Source organism: Bidens hawaiensis, unplaced genomic scaffold, assembly GCF_021521415.1.
Source record: "Bidens hawaiensis isolate Kalapana, Puna unplaced genomic scaffold, B.hawaiensis_p1.1 tig00010796_1, whole genome shotgun sequence".
Classification (NCBI taxonomy): Eukaryota; Viridiplantae; Streptophyta; class Magnoliopsida; order Asterales; family Asteraceae; genus Bidens; species Bidens hawaiensis.
The window spans coordinates 471,663-488,267 of record NW_027491829.1 but is presented as its reverse complement, the minus strand read 5'-3'; the positions used below and the strand labels follow the sequence as shown (position 1 = coordinate 488,267).

The window sequence follows — 16,605 nt, the reverse complement described above, 5'->3', positions numbered from 1 at the left end:
ATTAAAGAATTATCGGCTTTTATATATATATATATATATATATATATATATATATAGTAGATGTGCGGTATAAGAATTCATTGCGTCGAGATAACCAGCACTAGATCGAGACGCTAGTTTGATGAGTTTCAATATCTCGGATCCCTGGTATACGTTAACGGCAGCGAGAACATGAGCCCATATTTTGGACAGATAAGTGGAAATTCGGTCCTTGCTCCATCTCAACGAGCACCAGACTGAGATATTAGCCGGGACCTACCTGAACCGGTTGACACGTATGCTGACGTGGATTTAGGCTCCGTGCTGGCGCTGATATTAACACGTTTGCATAATACAAATGAAAGCACACACTCAAACAACAATCCATACAATAGCAATTCTCTTCAACGACCAGTCAAACAAGAAGAAGAGAAAAATAACGAAGACAATTGCTATTGTATGGATTGTTGTTTGAGTTTGTGCTTTCATTGTGTATTATGCAAACGTGTCAACGAATGCTGTAAACATACTTGTTAATATCTGGGTCAGCACCGAACCTAAACCCACGTCTGCATACGTGTCAACCAGTTCAGCTAAGTGCGAACTAATATCTCAATCTGGTGCTCGTTATGTTGGAGCAATGACCGAATTTCCACCTATCTGTCCAAAGTAGGGGCCCACGTTCTCGCTGCCGTTAGCGGATACCGCAGATCCGAGAGATTCAAACTCATCAAACTAGCGTCTTGATCTGATGCTGGTTATCTCGACGCAATGAATTCTTATACCGCCATCTACTATATATATATATATATATACGTATATATAAAAGCCGATAATTCTTTAATATACGCAACATGAATAACTTAGAATACCCCAAACTAAAAATAAAACTAATAACAAGCCTAAGCTTAAGCTTAGTGACGACTGATATGTGTTCGAGTGAACACAACTACGGTTGTCGGTGGTGATCGGCTGTCAGGACCGTTGGAGTTCGAAGAAATCGAAGAGCCAGATTTGAGATGTCGATAACGAAAGCAGCCAAGAAATTGAAAGTTCTTTTGGAAATGTCAGTTTTCCCAAGTAAGCCACTGTAACTGATTGAAGATGCCCATAACGAAAGCAGCCAATAATTTTAAAGTTCGTTTCGCACTGTCAATTTTCCCAAATAAGTCCTGCTACTAAACGCCCTTTATCGAATTTCCAATAATAATATGTTATTGATAATTAAATATTATTAATATTAATAATAATCATAAATAACATTAATAATAACAAAAGAAAAGAAAAGAAATAAAAAAAGGAAAAAAAAACCATAATAAGACAACACTGATAGGCTTTTTTAGAAAAACTCACTAACATAAATATAACATAATACAATATAACATAATATAATATAATAATATAATAATAATATTATATTATATTATATTGTATTATGTTATATTATATTATACAATACGCTATACAAACGTACCCCCGAAAGTCTTGCGTCACCACCTAACCCCGACATCTGACTCTCTGGCGTACATCAGGTACCTAATAATAATAATATTTTAGTACTAATAATAATAGAAAACTAAATGCTTTAATACTAATAATTATATATTTAGAATAAAAATAATAATAATATAATAATTAATATTTTAATAGTATTTTACTATAATTATTTTAATAATATTTTAATAATAATAAAAATATAATAATTTATATTTAAATAGTATTTAAATATTATTGTTTTAATAATAATAATAATAATACTATTTTAATAAATACAATAATAGTATTTTATTTTACTAACAATAATATTTTCATAACAACAATATCTTAATAATAATATTAATATTTTAATAGTAATAATATAATAAAAATTTTAGCATCGCGGTAACAATACGGGAAATCTATTTTAAGTTTAGGAGGCTCGACGAACTAGGGTTACCGTCAAACGGTCGGTGCCTAGACAAATTTCTAAAGTAAACCATTCACCAAATCTCTGTCTTAACATCTACAACCATGTCCTAACATGTAAAAAATAAAGATAAAACGAAACCTGGTTTAACTCTGACTGACCGTTAGCGCCGTCCGGTATCTCCTGGTCCGACTCCGGAAACATACATGGTTCTACTCCGACTGACCGTTACCCGTCCGACATCTCCTCGTCCGACTCCGGAAACATATATGGTTGTTGGTGTTGGTTGAATGAAGAGGGTGAGAGTTAAGAAAAAAAAATAAAGGAAAAAAGAAATGGTAGAGAGGGAGGGGAGGGAGCCGGGCTTCAAAAATATACAAAAGCCAATACGCCGCGTATAGGGTTATACGCGGCGTATAGCCCGTACGATCCGACAACCCTATGACAGGCCAGGTAGTCAAATCGTACCCTAAAACGTCGCGTATAGACCTATATGCGACGCCTAGGGTGGTGCTGGGGCGGTGTCCTTAGCAGGACCCATTTTTATACGAGATTATTACAATTTAAGAAGGATTTATTGGAAAAGGTGTTCCTCGGGAAGGAACAAGTGATAGGGGTTGACAATCAATCATGAATAGTTACATCTTGGCATATACGTGATGTTTCATCTGTGGGTATTATGTTTGCTTTTCATTGATTTCATTGTTCTTTAAAGCAACTACACCCATAATCTACTTCTGACCAATTCTCAGTTTCAATTAATTTATTTTAAATTACTGGTATGGTGTCAAACCTGTTATGAGGTCGTGGACTCAAATACTTGCATTATCGCCCGCTACCCACAACCATTACCGCCCGCTGCCCATTTATTTTATTCCGTTTTTCCCCGCCTATCAAACAACACAAAAAGTAATAACGCATTCCATATATAGTAACGATCCATTCTATTACCTTGCCTACTTCATTCCCTCGTCCCATTCTATTACCCCAAACAAAACATACCCTCAAGTTAGAGAAAGCATAAAATCCATTAATGGAAATGTGTATTGGACTTATTAGCTGCGCACAATTAGGGCTTTTCACGAGCCGAGCCAACCGAGCGAAGGCTTGCTCGTTTATAACCGAAATAAACGGCAGCCAGAATCGAATCGAGCATTTTCCGATCGAACATCGAGCGATTTCGAACATTATTTATATCTTTTTCACATTAAAATTTTCAATAAGAAATAAGTTTGAAGGTTGTAAATAATGTATTTTTTAAACAAATCACTAGTTTTCAGACAAACATGTAATAGGTTGTAATTTTTTATAAGAAATAATGAACTGAGATATAATAAACATGTGAACAAACTTCTTGTATTCTGAAAACTTAAAACTAACAAATAAAACTACAAAAGTGACGGAATTGGGAAAACTTTAAAGGGTTTAAAGAATTGTATATTTATATTTATGTGTGTCGTCTATATATTTATATTTGTTCATATATAATTATATATAAAACAAATTAAAAATATTCAAACCAAACCAAATTGCGCAAACCTTTGCTCGTTGCTTGGCTCGTTTATAAACCGAACCGAGCGGAGCTGCTCGTTTACAATAGAGCGAAAAACGAGCGAGCATTTTTCGAACGAGCGGCGAGCGAGTTCGAGTGACGAGCGGTATGGACAACCCTAAGCAGGTAGCTCATTAATGAAAGTGATCAACTCAGTAACTCACAATCTTTATTGGGCTGGTAAATGGAGCACAACAGTAGCCCATCAACAGAATTGATCAAATCACCATTTTTGTTGGGCTTAAAAGTTGAGCACAATGGAAGCCCGTTAACGGAAATGGTGGCATCATCATGTAAATGGGCTGTGGGCACATATATTGAACACAAGTACACAACGGTAGCCCATTAACACTTGACCCAGCATTTTGGTCCATGGAGCAAAATTTTATTGTTTACGATATGTAAGTTTGATTTAACATAATTTCAATAATTAAAAAAAAAAGAAATTTAAAGGTTGATAATGCCTAACAATAATTCGAGGCACACAAAAATCCCAAACCTGGAACCGGACCTGAAAAAAACCCAGAATTGTTTTTTTTAAACCCGGGTTCTTAATACCCGACCCCGACCCCGACCCCGACCCTATCCGTGGGGGTACGGATAGAGTATGACTTTCAATGCTGAAACCCGAACCCGAACCCGATATAAACCCGATAATACCCGAAACCCGGTTCTAGTATACCCGAAACCCGAGTTTTTTGGATACCTGAATCAGGTTTTTGCATACCCGAACTAGATTTTTTTTGCATACCCGGATATAAGTGTTTGTGCACATGTGTCTGTGTGCCACTTGTTGTGTGGTTACCCACAGATCTATAGCCGTTCTCCAGCGGATCATTTTTGAAGTATATATTTGATATAAATACTTATTTATATTAGCGCATTTTGATATACCAGACAACAATTTAAAACACATAAAATATATGTTTTTTATATCATTGTTTATTGTTTAGTAGTTTGCATATGTTTGAATGAACTTTGAAGTTTATATGCAAAAAATGGAGTTAGAATAAAAGAAAACAAAGCAAGCCCGTTAACAGAAGAATACTGCAGAAAAATGTTTTTTTAATTTTTGGAAATAGGGTATTCAAATACATGGGTATTGAAGACCCGGTTCAATACCTGACACCCCGGACCCGGTACATAAGGTATAGTTTTTCAAGCCAATACCCGAACCAGACCCGAGTATTATTAATTCCCGATTTTCTAATACCCGATCATACACGAACCCGATTTTATACCCGAACCCGGGTATTTTAATACCCGTTTTATACACCTCTAATAATAATAATTACTATTATATAAAAAATAACCGGTATAAAAATAAAGCACAAAGATGTATGTATCATTGTTTTCATAATTAAACATGATAATAAACAGGACATTTACATAATCCATTTATTCGAACCGGTTTAAGAAATAGATGATGCAACAATTAATTTAGTAATTTATAACATGAAGTTATTAGACTTGTGACATATAGGATTTTATGGGTTTTGTTTATATACATTATAGATATAGTTTACTATATTTTAAATTAGTTTACATGTTGATGAACATTTTTTTAGGTCTGGTGCTGCCATTCGAGATGTGTTTGATTTCATGTATACTGGGTTAGTTGCTCATGTTACACAGATAGAAGATAAAAAAGCGTACTATATATGTGTATGCTATATATTTAAGTAATTGTAAATGTCTTATTTATAAGAACAAATACTTTTACGTAATTAAATTTAATAAAAACTTAATAATTATTTGATTTTGGTCAATGAGAATAAGAAAAAAAAGATATAATTAATTGTATATTGTGAATTATGGAAAGGTCAGTAATTAAATATAATTTTGGTTTTATACTTGAAGAGAAGACATATTTATATACTAGGATATAGCCCGTGCAATACACGGGTAGTTAAAAAAATACACCAAAAAAGTTAAATTTAATAATATACGTAATAATGTACCTTATGAATTCATAAGATATAAATAATGCTAAATAAAATTTTATAATTCATAGATATCTAAAAACCTCATTTAATACAAAATTTAAAGTTACATTTGTAACTTTGCTAGTAATTCTATAAATGGTAATAGTATTAGTTGACATCATAGTTGGCTACTCTAGTTGAATAACACGTGGAAGAATATTTTGCTTTAATAGCACAGGTAGATGTCATGCCAAAAAAATTAGTACAATTAACCATTTAAGCGAAGCTTGTAAGCATCTTTCGTTTGAAACATGAGATGTTGGTTTCAAGACCCCTGACATGATATCTACTTGGCATCATATGTATAGTTAGATACTTAGATTATATTAAATATTTAGATAGATTAGATGTATTTATGGAAGTGAAGTTAATTAGTCCCCATTTAGATGGGTCTGGGCTATTAATGTGAAGGAAGATCACAAGGCTATGATAGTGTGATGTGATTTAGAAAAAAACTACAAGAAATAACTTATGTGTTAATTATGATTTAATGCAATGCTTTCAAACTATAAATTCAAACTCATAACCAATCTATCTTCTACCTTCACTCATCTCTCAAGTCTCAACAATGGTGTCATTGTCTCTAGTGTTTCCTTCGGTTTCATTTAATCACCATGCATGTTTTGATGCTCACGATTCGTCCACCTTAAAAACCTCATATTCTTTTGGAGGTCTTAAACATGGATTTCAACGTCGTAATTTGAATAAATCTAGAGTTTCCATGAGCGCATCAGTTGGATCGAACACTGGAATTGACGATGCATTGTTCGCCAATTATAAGCCTACAACTGCCTTCATGTTCCCCGGCCAGGTCAAATTTGTGAATTGAAATTTGTTTTTTTTGTGCTTTCATTGTTTTATTGGAAAGTGACTACAGAAATTGTGGAAATTGTTTATGAACTTATGTTATGATTAATTGTAAATCCTGTTAGCTACAAGATGAACTTGTAAGTTTGATTAGAGTAGCAAATTTATGCCAAATTTGTTATCATACAGAATCCATATACTTGGGTAGGCTCTATAAATGTTAGGTAGGTTCTGCCGGTAATTACGGTTTGGTTTTGTGTTTTTGTGCAATTTTTTTAATCATAATTTTGTATTACTTATTTAATAATATACGGATTATTGAATATACGTATAATATTATTTTTTTATGACGTTTAGGAGTTATGTGATTTAAAAAAGTATTTTATTAGGGTTTCAATATTAAAAAAGAAACAATTACCCTCACATTTATATGACACATAGCACCATTTTTCTATTAAAAACTAATTGAGATTAACGGTGGTGACTAAATATATGTAACTCTATCATAAATGTTTGGACTAAGTTAGCAGTTCTTACAATATGGGGACCAAACTTGCAAAATTGTCAAACCGCATGAACAATTTGTACAATTTTCTCTATATATACTTGTAACTTTATATTTCTAAAGTAAATAAATAACAAATGTTAAATGGTTAGGTTCCAAGTTTCAAACACAAAACCGACACGTAAATCGTCAAACTGTTAAAACCGGACTGTACATATTTCAAACTGGCCAAACCGGCTAACTTTCTTGGTTCGTGTGGTTTGGTTGGGTTTGGCGGATTATGGTTTATTTATGTAGTCCATTTCTTTTACAATATATACGCAATAACTTACGGGGTTTTCATTATACTCTTGCTTAGTTTCATAGTTAAATTTGTTTCAGGGTGCACAAGCAGTTGGAATGGGACATGAGGCTCTCAAGGTACCTGCTGCTGCAGAATTGTACAACAAGGCAAATAAAATTTTAGGGTGGGCTAGATCGACGCTTTCTTTAGTTAAATTATGATTACACAAATATATTTTGTATCACTTTTGTTCATCCATTGTTCTAAATTTGAGAATAAAACAGTTCATAATGATTCAGTGACCAAAGTTTTGATCTTTACATGCATGAAGGTTTGACATCTTGGACGTTTGCATTTACGGGCCAAAAGAAAAGTTGGATTCCACTGTTTTTTGCCAGTTATTTCAGTTAAATAATTATTATTTTTAATAAATTTATTCAGGAAGTTTTGTGCACCCTAAAAACACATATATACTAATTGACATATTATTGTATAATTATGCAGCCAGCTATCTATGTTACTAGTCTAGCTGCTGTAGAGATGTTGCGTGCCCGTGCTGGAGGTCAACAAATAATCGATTCTGTAGATGTTACTTGCGGATTAAGTTTAGGGGAATACACAGCTCTTGCATTTGCTGGAGCATTTAGGTGAGTCGTCTAATTAATACAAGTGTGATCCCCTATCATTATTATTGTCGTTATCGTCATCGTCCTTGTCCTCATCATAACTATACTAACATACATATTATGGTTCATTTCTTAATGAAAGGGGTGCTAAGAGGTTAAGCTAAGAGGTCAAGCAATGCAGGTATTGGTTCTATGACTTAAAAGACTTTACATACTAAGTCACTGGACTAGATAAAAATTCTAAATATATAAATTTATGGTATTATATATCTCAGGAAGCTGCAAATGCTACTAAAGGTGCCATGGTCAGTATCATTGGACTTGATTCATGCAAGGTGCAACAACTCTGTGATGCAGCCAATGAAGAAGTCGAGGAAGACGGGAAAGTTCAAATTGCAAATTTCTTATGCAGTGTAATGCTCACATATACATTATTATTGAATCTATTAAAAAGCATTTGCTAACAACCAAATTTCATAATAGATATGTTGAACTTATAGCATAATGGGAAGTGGTAGATTTAACCACAAAATTCAAAAGTCAAATTGCAAGTTTTTTTTTTTATAATGTGGACTCTTGATATATTATATCGAACAGGGAAACTATGCAGTCTCGGGAGGCGTGAAAGGAATTGAAGCAGTTGAGGCAAAAGCGAAATCATTCAAGGCCCGAATGACGGTATGCCCTCTCTCCATCCTCTAAGAACCTATTATGTAATTATGCGAATTTCAAAGAAACAAGTATAATAAATGCATTATGCAGTTCTCAACATATTATTGGTTCTGACTTCTGCCCCTTTAGGTCGCAGTAATTTGCTATTAATGTTTGGATAAGTAGATTTTGTGGGTAAATTATATGCATGCAGTCTTATTAGAGTTATATCCTGCTAGTTAGTTATTATGCGTGTCACACTTGCGGGTAATTATATGCAATATTTTAATTTTCTTTTGCAGGTGCGCCTTGCTGTTGCCGCGGCCTCCCACACAAGATTCATGAAGCCCGCTTTATCCCAACTAGAGTCGGCTTTGGCGGCAATCGAAATCAAAACTCCAAGAATACCAGTTATATCTAACGTCGATGCACAGCCACATGCTGACCCTGAAACAATCAAGAAAATCTTGGCTCGCCACGTTAGTCCCGATAAATTCTTTCCTCCTTGCTAAATATATAACATACATGATAGCATGCGAATACATTCTAAAAAAGTAAGAAAATATGCCTTTAAGTTGAATTTTAATAATCCAAACTACGACCCATTGGTCAAAAATTATTGATGCTAACAATTTTACAAATGAAAACTTCGTATGCTCCAAATAAATCTTATTTTTTTATTACCTTTAATGAATAATGATTGTCTTAGATTACATCACCGGTTCAGTGGGAGACAACGGTGAAGACTCTTCTATCACGAGGATTGCAAAAGAGTTATGAACTTGGACCTGGAAAGGTAAAAATAGTCTTTGTTTATTATCAAATTTAACTTTTTCCGGTTGTTAAACATGTACTAACTTGAATATAAATTCAGGTTATTGCCGGGATTGTTAAAAGGATGGACAAAATGTAGCTGATTGAGAACATTAGCATGTGAAAACGGGTTTGATTTGTTGCCATTTTACAACAACCGGAGCTTATATAGACCAAATTAACACAATCATGTTTTTGTGTATGATTTTAGTTTTGTATGAGCAATTTATGTAAAAATATGTTACAAATTCAAAAAATAATAATGCACCAGCCGTGAATCGAACCCGGGTCTGTACCGTGGCAGGGTACTATTCCACCAGTAGACCACTGGTGCTTGTTAATTAGTTAATTCTCAGGATGTTAAATATAGCATAGATTCTTTGTGGCATAAATAATTGCTAAGGTAGTAATATACACATTGAAACCAAGATTCCAGTTAGAAAATGAATGAGCCAGAATCTCAATTTATAAAGTGAAAAATTGACACATAATCCGTGTGGTTATTTACATGCAAATCGCGATCACAACATTTTAATGATATCTTTTGACGTTTAATCACAACAGTAACAATTATTCAAGCATCATATCATACAAAAATTATCATTAGGCTAGTCTTAAAGATTTGCATTATCGCATATCACTATTAGAGGGTGTCCTACATTATAGGATCATTTTCATAGACGATAATTTATAGTGGTTAAGGTGGATTTAATGAACTCACTCTTCGTCAAGTCCTTGGTATCACCAAGAGTTTATCTTCATTGCTAAGCTTGTCACTAAGCAAAGTGATGATCACCTATTCACCTTCACAGATCTTCATAGTAAATGAGTAGTGAAAAGATTGATCAATCATGTTTTTATTTAATAAAGGTTACGTATTTATATAACTACATGTTTATATAAATATAATAAAGGTTACGTAATTAGAGAAAGAAAAGATAACCTTATAAAAAATCAAGAGATCAAATACTGTCAATATTTAATCAAAGTACAGAAGAATACAGTGAGAATTAATTAAGCATATGCAGATCTAAAGAATATAGGCAAAGACAATATTACAAAAAATTAAATGCTTTGAAACTAGAAAGAAACAAACTAAAAGGGGTTTTTTAACATCAGTTCATCCCACATCGCCCAGAAGAAGAATATGTGTTGAGTTTATAAAGAACACCTGGGAGCAAAACGTTGTCCCTTCGGGGACATCCGATAAAATTGGAACGATACAGAGAAGATTAGCATGGCCCCTGCGCAAGGATGACACGCACAAATCGAGAAATGGTCCAAATTTTTTTCAGTCCCTTTTCTCCACCTGATCATCGAGTTCAGTTCATGGGTGGTATGCGCAAAAACTTCACAGTTTTGTACCTCATTTTTCTGCATAATGATATCGAATTAGTGAAGGGACCAAGTGTTTGTGAGTCAATGTAACACGCCGGACTTTGGCCGTTATCCTAACCGCTCATTACTCAATTTCTTGCTTAACGCGAGCCCTTTTATGGATTTTTATTTTTGAATCATCCCTCTGCGCAGAACATTATGGCTTCCAAGATTCTTCTTGTTTACATGCTTTTCTCTTCACCTATTTCTCGTTAATTCAATCACGTTTTGGCTCGTTTAAATAAAGACTTACACGAATGATACGAATCATACTGAACACATTTCATTTGCAACTTCACCGCCATAACCACATCAGATTAGGTACAAAGGATCAATCCGTGCCCATAAGACTAAGCCAATTCACCGAGAAGACAAATGGCACAACTTTCGATGAGTTCAAAGAATTTGAGGGGCAAGTGGTGTAACAAACAGGATTTTTATCAGTTATGATTGCAGTTTGCTAGTGTTTTACAAGTCGGATTGAAAAACATAGAAGGAAAGGTTAGATAAGCAGTTTAGAGGTTATCCCACATCGGTTGGTGAGAAAAGCAAAGAACGAGTGATGCTGTATAAAAAAGGAGCCAGGCCACAGGATTACTTACTTACCTGGACAGGGTCAATGGATGATCAAAAAGGTCCATGGCCTAGGTTGGTGACCTCCATTGCACTTAGGAGGGGTGCCCACCTAAGGTCGGCCCAAGTGGTCGAGCCTACGTCATAATTTGTGGCAGTGGGGGCTTGCGTTCGCGCAGCCTCTACACAATTAGAGTTTGAAAATTTGAATAGTTGAATAGAATCTTGTCCTCTTGAGTGTCAGACACAGAGATACATACAAGAACTAAGCCATGGTGGCAAACACAGTGATAAAAATCGCGGGTAGAAAAATTAAACGCAAACCAAAATACCACCAAATCCTAGAACTCAATACAAACTTCGAGAACAATATTAATAATCAACTGATCGATACGAGTAGTAGATTTGAGCAAACACTCAATAATACAAATAAAAATTAAACAAGCCAGAACATGAGGAGAAAATCTGGACACTAATGATTGTGATACGAACGGTCAAGCGCATCTGTTTAACCGTATATGCATCTATATAATCACCTAACTATTCTCAGCAAGTATAAAAAAACAAGTTAAGAGACATTATGACTGCAAGCTAACACTACAACTCTACAAGAATATTGAAAGGACCACTAGAGATAATTTAAGTTATGTTTGATTATTTGCATGTAGATTATTCCCTTCATTTTTTACATTGTTTGATAAAAAAAAATACTTTTGTAGAATGAAGAAAAAGAAAGTACTATTGTTTATCCCACATCGGTCAGAAGACTAATATGCGTTGAGTTTACGTAGAGCAGGTTGCAACCATTGTTGAAATTGGAATGATATAGAGAAGATTGGCATGGCCTCCACTCCCAACAGTTTACCTGTTCGTTTTTCTGCATGATGACAGGTTCTGTTCGTTGTCTTGCTTGGGTTATGGTTACACAATTCACACCTATTACATGCCTTTATATTATAGAAACATATCTAGTTCTGATAAACACACTTTTTACTAATATTTAAACTTAACACTCTATGAATATACTTATGGAAATAAAAACAGATTCATATAAGTTTTACTTAATAATTTCCCTTTATGAACAATATCGCATAAGTTTAATATTTGAGCAGTTGTGTGAACTCACCTTGGCGTGTAGAACTTCTCGGTTCTGATTCCTTTCCTGCTAGCTTTTGACTTTCTAAAGAGTCAAATAATATCACATACAAGTATACAACCAAGTTGTCTTACCATTTGGTATTTTGACAAACTTTTTTTTTTATAACCAAACTTCATATACTTAAAGCAGAGAAATGGTACCGCATGAGTTCAAAGAAGTTGAGTGGTGTTAGTGGCCGAGTCGTTCATCCCATTAACGTGAAAACAAAAAACCAAAAATTGTTTTGCTCAGATGCGCTATATAATTCGAATGATTGAAGACATGTGATGACCCAACATCACATCAAATGCACCAGCCGGGAATCGAACCCGGGTCTGTATCGTGACAGGGTACTACTATTCTACTACTGGTGCTTCATGCTTTGTTAAGTCTCAGTCATATTATACAACATAGTTATTTGAAAATAAAAAAGAATGACGTGACGTGGCAGAATGTCCATCAAACCCACAGGCACAAACACACTCTTTACTAACCTTTGCAACCAACACGAGCAGCTGAGCAACGGTCGTCGGAAAATGACGGTCACGATTTCTCATCATCATATCTTCTTATCTTCTTCATCTGGACCTGCAATTAACCTTTCGAAAAGGAGATTAAGCTTTATTCGTTGTTCTACTTCCCCAGTATCCAATCCTGTTTTACGGTATAATAATAATACTTATTTCCATTATTTTTGAATAACCTAAAGTTGCATATTATGATTATAAAGATGGACAGACATGAATGTTGCTTTACTTTTTATTTATAGGCCCGAGTTAACAATCCGAGTTGGAACTCAACTCATTCCTCATCCCAAAAAGGTATCTCTAATTACCCCCGGAGTATATAATATAATATAAAACAATTCAAGTTCATTTATGTTCGTCTGTTTAATTAGCGGATTACAAATAGGGGTGCCAACAAGCGGAGCCGAGCCCGTCGTTAGTAGTTTTTGAAGCTAGAGCTCGGCTCGTTTACTATTTCTTAATTAATTTTGTTATATGTTTTTTCAATTTTAATTTTGTATGTAACAAAATGTATATTATTTAGTTATTTTTTCATAGCATTATATTGGATTAATTAATAATTATTAAATATCTATTATAAAAATTATTATATTAATGACAAGCTCGTTTAGGCTTGTGAGCCGGTTCGAGCTCGATAAGTGAAGCTCGAGCTTAGTTTTAGGCTTGAGCTTGGGCTCAGGCTCGTTTAAGCTCGGCTCGTCTGCACCCTTAATTCCAAATTGAACATGACCACATTCGTTCATTTACGTTCGTGAACCGTGGTTTACATTTGCTCATTTAAATTCGTGTATGTTCGTTTGTTTATGTTTGTTAGTTTACGATTGTTTTAGTTTGCTCGTTTACGTTTGTTTATATATTCATTTAAATATTTTAGGTTCAGTACAGTTTAGTCTAGTATCAGTAAGTTTTTAGGCCTGACTGTCTGACACATTGTTGTGCCACATTACTTTTTATTGGTTTTAGCTAGTTATGATCATTAATTTATGTTCGTCTTTTACTTTCGTGAACCGTTCGTTTAGGCTTTGAACGAACGAAAATTGTTTGTGTTCGATCGTTTGTTCGGTTTTCATCCGTTTGTGTTGTTAGGTTCGTTTACAGGCCTACGTTTACTTATGAATACGTTGATGTGGGCTGTGTTTTATATAAGACAAGTATGATTGTAAAGCAGTATTCTCATAATCATAACTCATAAGTCATAATAAACAACACATTCACTATTTACAAGAAACATTTAGCAGCTCGTATAAACACACATCACTTGTCCTATACTCCTATTTTGACCCGTACTAAAAATGACTCGTTTGATCTGTTTTGCAACTTTTTTATATTTATTATTAAGGTTGACAAAGGTGGGGAAGATGCTTTCTTTGTGAGCGGTTATAGCGGTGGCGTTATTGCAGTTGCAGACGGTGTTTCAGGGTATGTCGTGTTGATTTCTTTGAAGATTGCAGCCATAAATATTAAGAATATTAGTTAATATGTTATTATTAAATGTAGCCTAAGCTTCATACAATCTTTTGATATGCAAATAATATAATGGTAGGTGGGCTGAAAAAGATGTGGACCCCGCACAATTTTCAAGAGAACTTATGAGAAGAGCTTCATCGTTAGTTGATGATGAGGAGGTAGTTAAATAATTTTATTGTTTTTATAGTGATTTTAAGATATTTGTCAGAAGCAGTTAAATAATTAGAAAACAAGTTGAATTATGAACTCGAACACGACATGTATAAGAAAAAGAGAGTAAAAGAGAAAGGCTGAAAAGAAAAGAATTGTGAAAATTACACATTTTTCATTTTTGTTGTAAGGGCAAAATGGTCATTTTTAAACAGTTTTATCAGTATAAACCTAAAGAAAACAGTCTGCAATTTGGTGTAAACCTAAACTATGAAAAGTGTAATTTATACTATTGAAATTTTTTGTAACAGGTTAACTATGATCCTAGGATTCTTGTTAGAAAAGCACATGCTGCCACGTCATCAACAGGTTCAGCTACTGTGTATGTTTTAACATGTTATCTTAATTAAATCATTAATCACAAGTTAAATCCACATCTAAATATTTTCTTACACAATAATTTTTTTGTTTTCTGTAGAATTGTTTCTATGCTAGACAATAATGGGATTCTTAAGATTGCTAATGTTGGAGATTGTGGACTTCGGGTTATTCGCAAAGGTAAAACAATATTTAATCATTTTGTTCGACTTTGTTGTTATTTGTTTAGTTACATTATTTAGGCTTGTAAATGAATTGAACGTTCAGTGAACCATTTGGTAGGAAGTTCATTTATTTAATAAACGAAAAACACGAACATCATTTTTTGTTCATTTAGTTAAATGAACGCTCATGAATGCATGTCTAGTTTGTTCGTTTATGTTAGTGAACGTTTGCTTGTTTAAGTTCATTCATTTATGTTCGTTTATTTAGTCAATGAACAAACACAAATAACATTTTTTGTTCATTTGTTGAACGAACGAACATGAAGATGACAACATGTGTCTCATTCGTTCATTTTTGTTCATTTCATAAACGTTCGTTTATTTATATTTGTCTGATTAATTTTATGAAATTAAAATTTGCAATGTTACAATTTAATAAAGTTTTGATAAATAGGCCCAACAAGCAGATCCTCACGTTAACTTATTAATACTTGGTGTTCGCTCAAGCATGTCCATTCATCTATCTTCATTTATGTTCATTTGTTTACGTTTGTGAATCGTTCATTTAAACAACTAACAAACAAGCATAAACGAACACGCTAATTTTCTTAATGAACGGACACGAACAAGAGAAGTCTGTTCATTTAGTTGTCCGTGTTCGATCGTTTGTTCAGTCAAAGTTAAATGAATGAACATGAACATGCATCATTCATGTTTGTTCGGTTTGTATACAGGCCTAACATTATTCCTATAAAACTTGAACTTTTAGGTCAAATAATATTTTCCACATTTCCACAAGAGCATTATTTTGATTGTCCATATCAGTTGAGCTCCGAGACAGTCAGTCAGACATATCTAGACGCCACGGTAACAAAGTTCATAGATGGGTGGGTGGGGTGTGCGTAATGGGTCAGAATTGCCACCTCTAACTATTATTTATGTTTCTTAAATTATATTATTATCTATACAAACAAACGCAGGTTACAAGTATTGATTCAATGAAAGGGGACATCATAGTAATGGGCTCGGACGGGCTTTTTGATAACGTGTTTGACCATGAAATTGTAACAATAGTTAAAGAACATAAAGATGCCGTGACAACCGGTAACTGTTTCTTGAATATATAATATCATATTTTAAAAACAAACAAATTAATTTCAAGTGTCATTAATAAGTTTTTGTTTGAATATTAGCAAAGGTATTGGCTGATCTCGCCTACAAACACTCAGTTGACTTCTACTTTGACTCCCCATACTCAATTGAAGCAAGAAACAGAGTAAATATATCTTTACATCATTAAATTTTGAAATAACACAATATTATATTCATATTTATTTTAAAAAGTATTTTAATTTTGGTGACACAGGGACTTGATGTTCCATGGTGGAAAAAGGCTTTGGGACAGAAGCTAACAGGCATGATTAACGCAATTTAATCGCTTTATAAATTTGAGCTTAAAAAGTTAATAAATTGTGGTCAACAAGCCGTGTTGACCGAGTGTTTTGTGCAGGTGGAAAGATGGATGATATAACTGTAATTGTTGGTGAAGTGGTAATTGATTGATATGATTGATAATCCTGAATGTATTGCTTGCTTCTATGAGTAAGATCACTATACATTACTTGTAAAGAGGATTATTTTTATTATTATTATTATTTATTGATTTGTAAATTGCATTTTAAAGACTTAACAAATTACGGAATCGGCAATGGAAAATGGATACT

At 33.7% G+C, this 16,605-nt stretch overlaps 1 protein-coding gene, 2 non-coding genes and 2 pseudogenes across 5 annotated transcripts; 4 read left to right on the top strand and 1 right to left on the bottom strand.

Annotated features, from left to right (window-relative positions):
• LOC143536362 (UDP-glycosyltransferase 87A2 pseudogene) overlaps window positions 1-16,605 on the bottom strand; it is a 71,931-nt pseudogene that overhangs the window by 44,169 nt on the left and 11,157 nt on the right.
• Window positions 5,919-9,207, top strand: LOC143536342 (uncharacterized; annotated as a pseudogene).
• On the top strand, window positions 10,295-10,397 carry LOC143536418 (U6 spliceosomal RNA). Its single transcript, XR_013135881.1, has one exon. It is a non-coding gene; the product is annotated as a U6 spliceosomal RNA (small nuclear RNA).
• On the top strand, window positions 11,083-11,243 carry LOC143536417 (U1 spliceosomal RNA). Its single transcript, XR_013135880.1, has one exon. It is a non-coding gene; the product is annotated as a U1 spliceosomal RNA (small nuclear RNA).
• On the top strand, window positions 12,715-16,504 carry LOC143536391 (putative protein phosphatase 2C 26). 3 transcript variants are annotated; one of them, XR_013135876.1, is made up of 11 exons: window positions 12,715-12,859; window positions 12,965-13,016; window positions 14,062-14,141; window positions 14,266-14,347; window positions 14,651-14,721; window positions 14,818-14,897; window positions 15,651-15,748; window positions 15,862-15,985; window positions 16,080-16,157; window positions 16,248-16,296; window positions 16,392-16,405. XR_013135876.1 is itself a non-coding variant. In XM_077030393.1 (11 exons), exons 1-11 carry the CDS (start codon window positions 12,732-12,734, stop codon window positions 16,442-16,444), a joined length of 900 nt encoding a protein of 299 aa, XP_076886508.1. In that variant the 5' UTR covers window positions 12,715-12,731; the 3' UTR covers window positions 16,445-16,504. The 3 variants fall into 3 exon arrangements, 2 of the variants coding, with proteins under 2 accessions (XP_076886508.1, XP_076886509.1); XM_077030393.1 differs by having other exon boundaries at window positions 16,075-16,157; window positions 16,392-16,504; XM_077030394.1 differs by lacking the exons at window positions 12,715-12,859; window positions 12,965-13,016; window positions 14,062-14,141 and having other exon boundaries at window positions 14,651-14,708; window positions 16,075-16,157; window positions 16,392-16,504.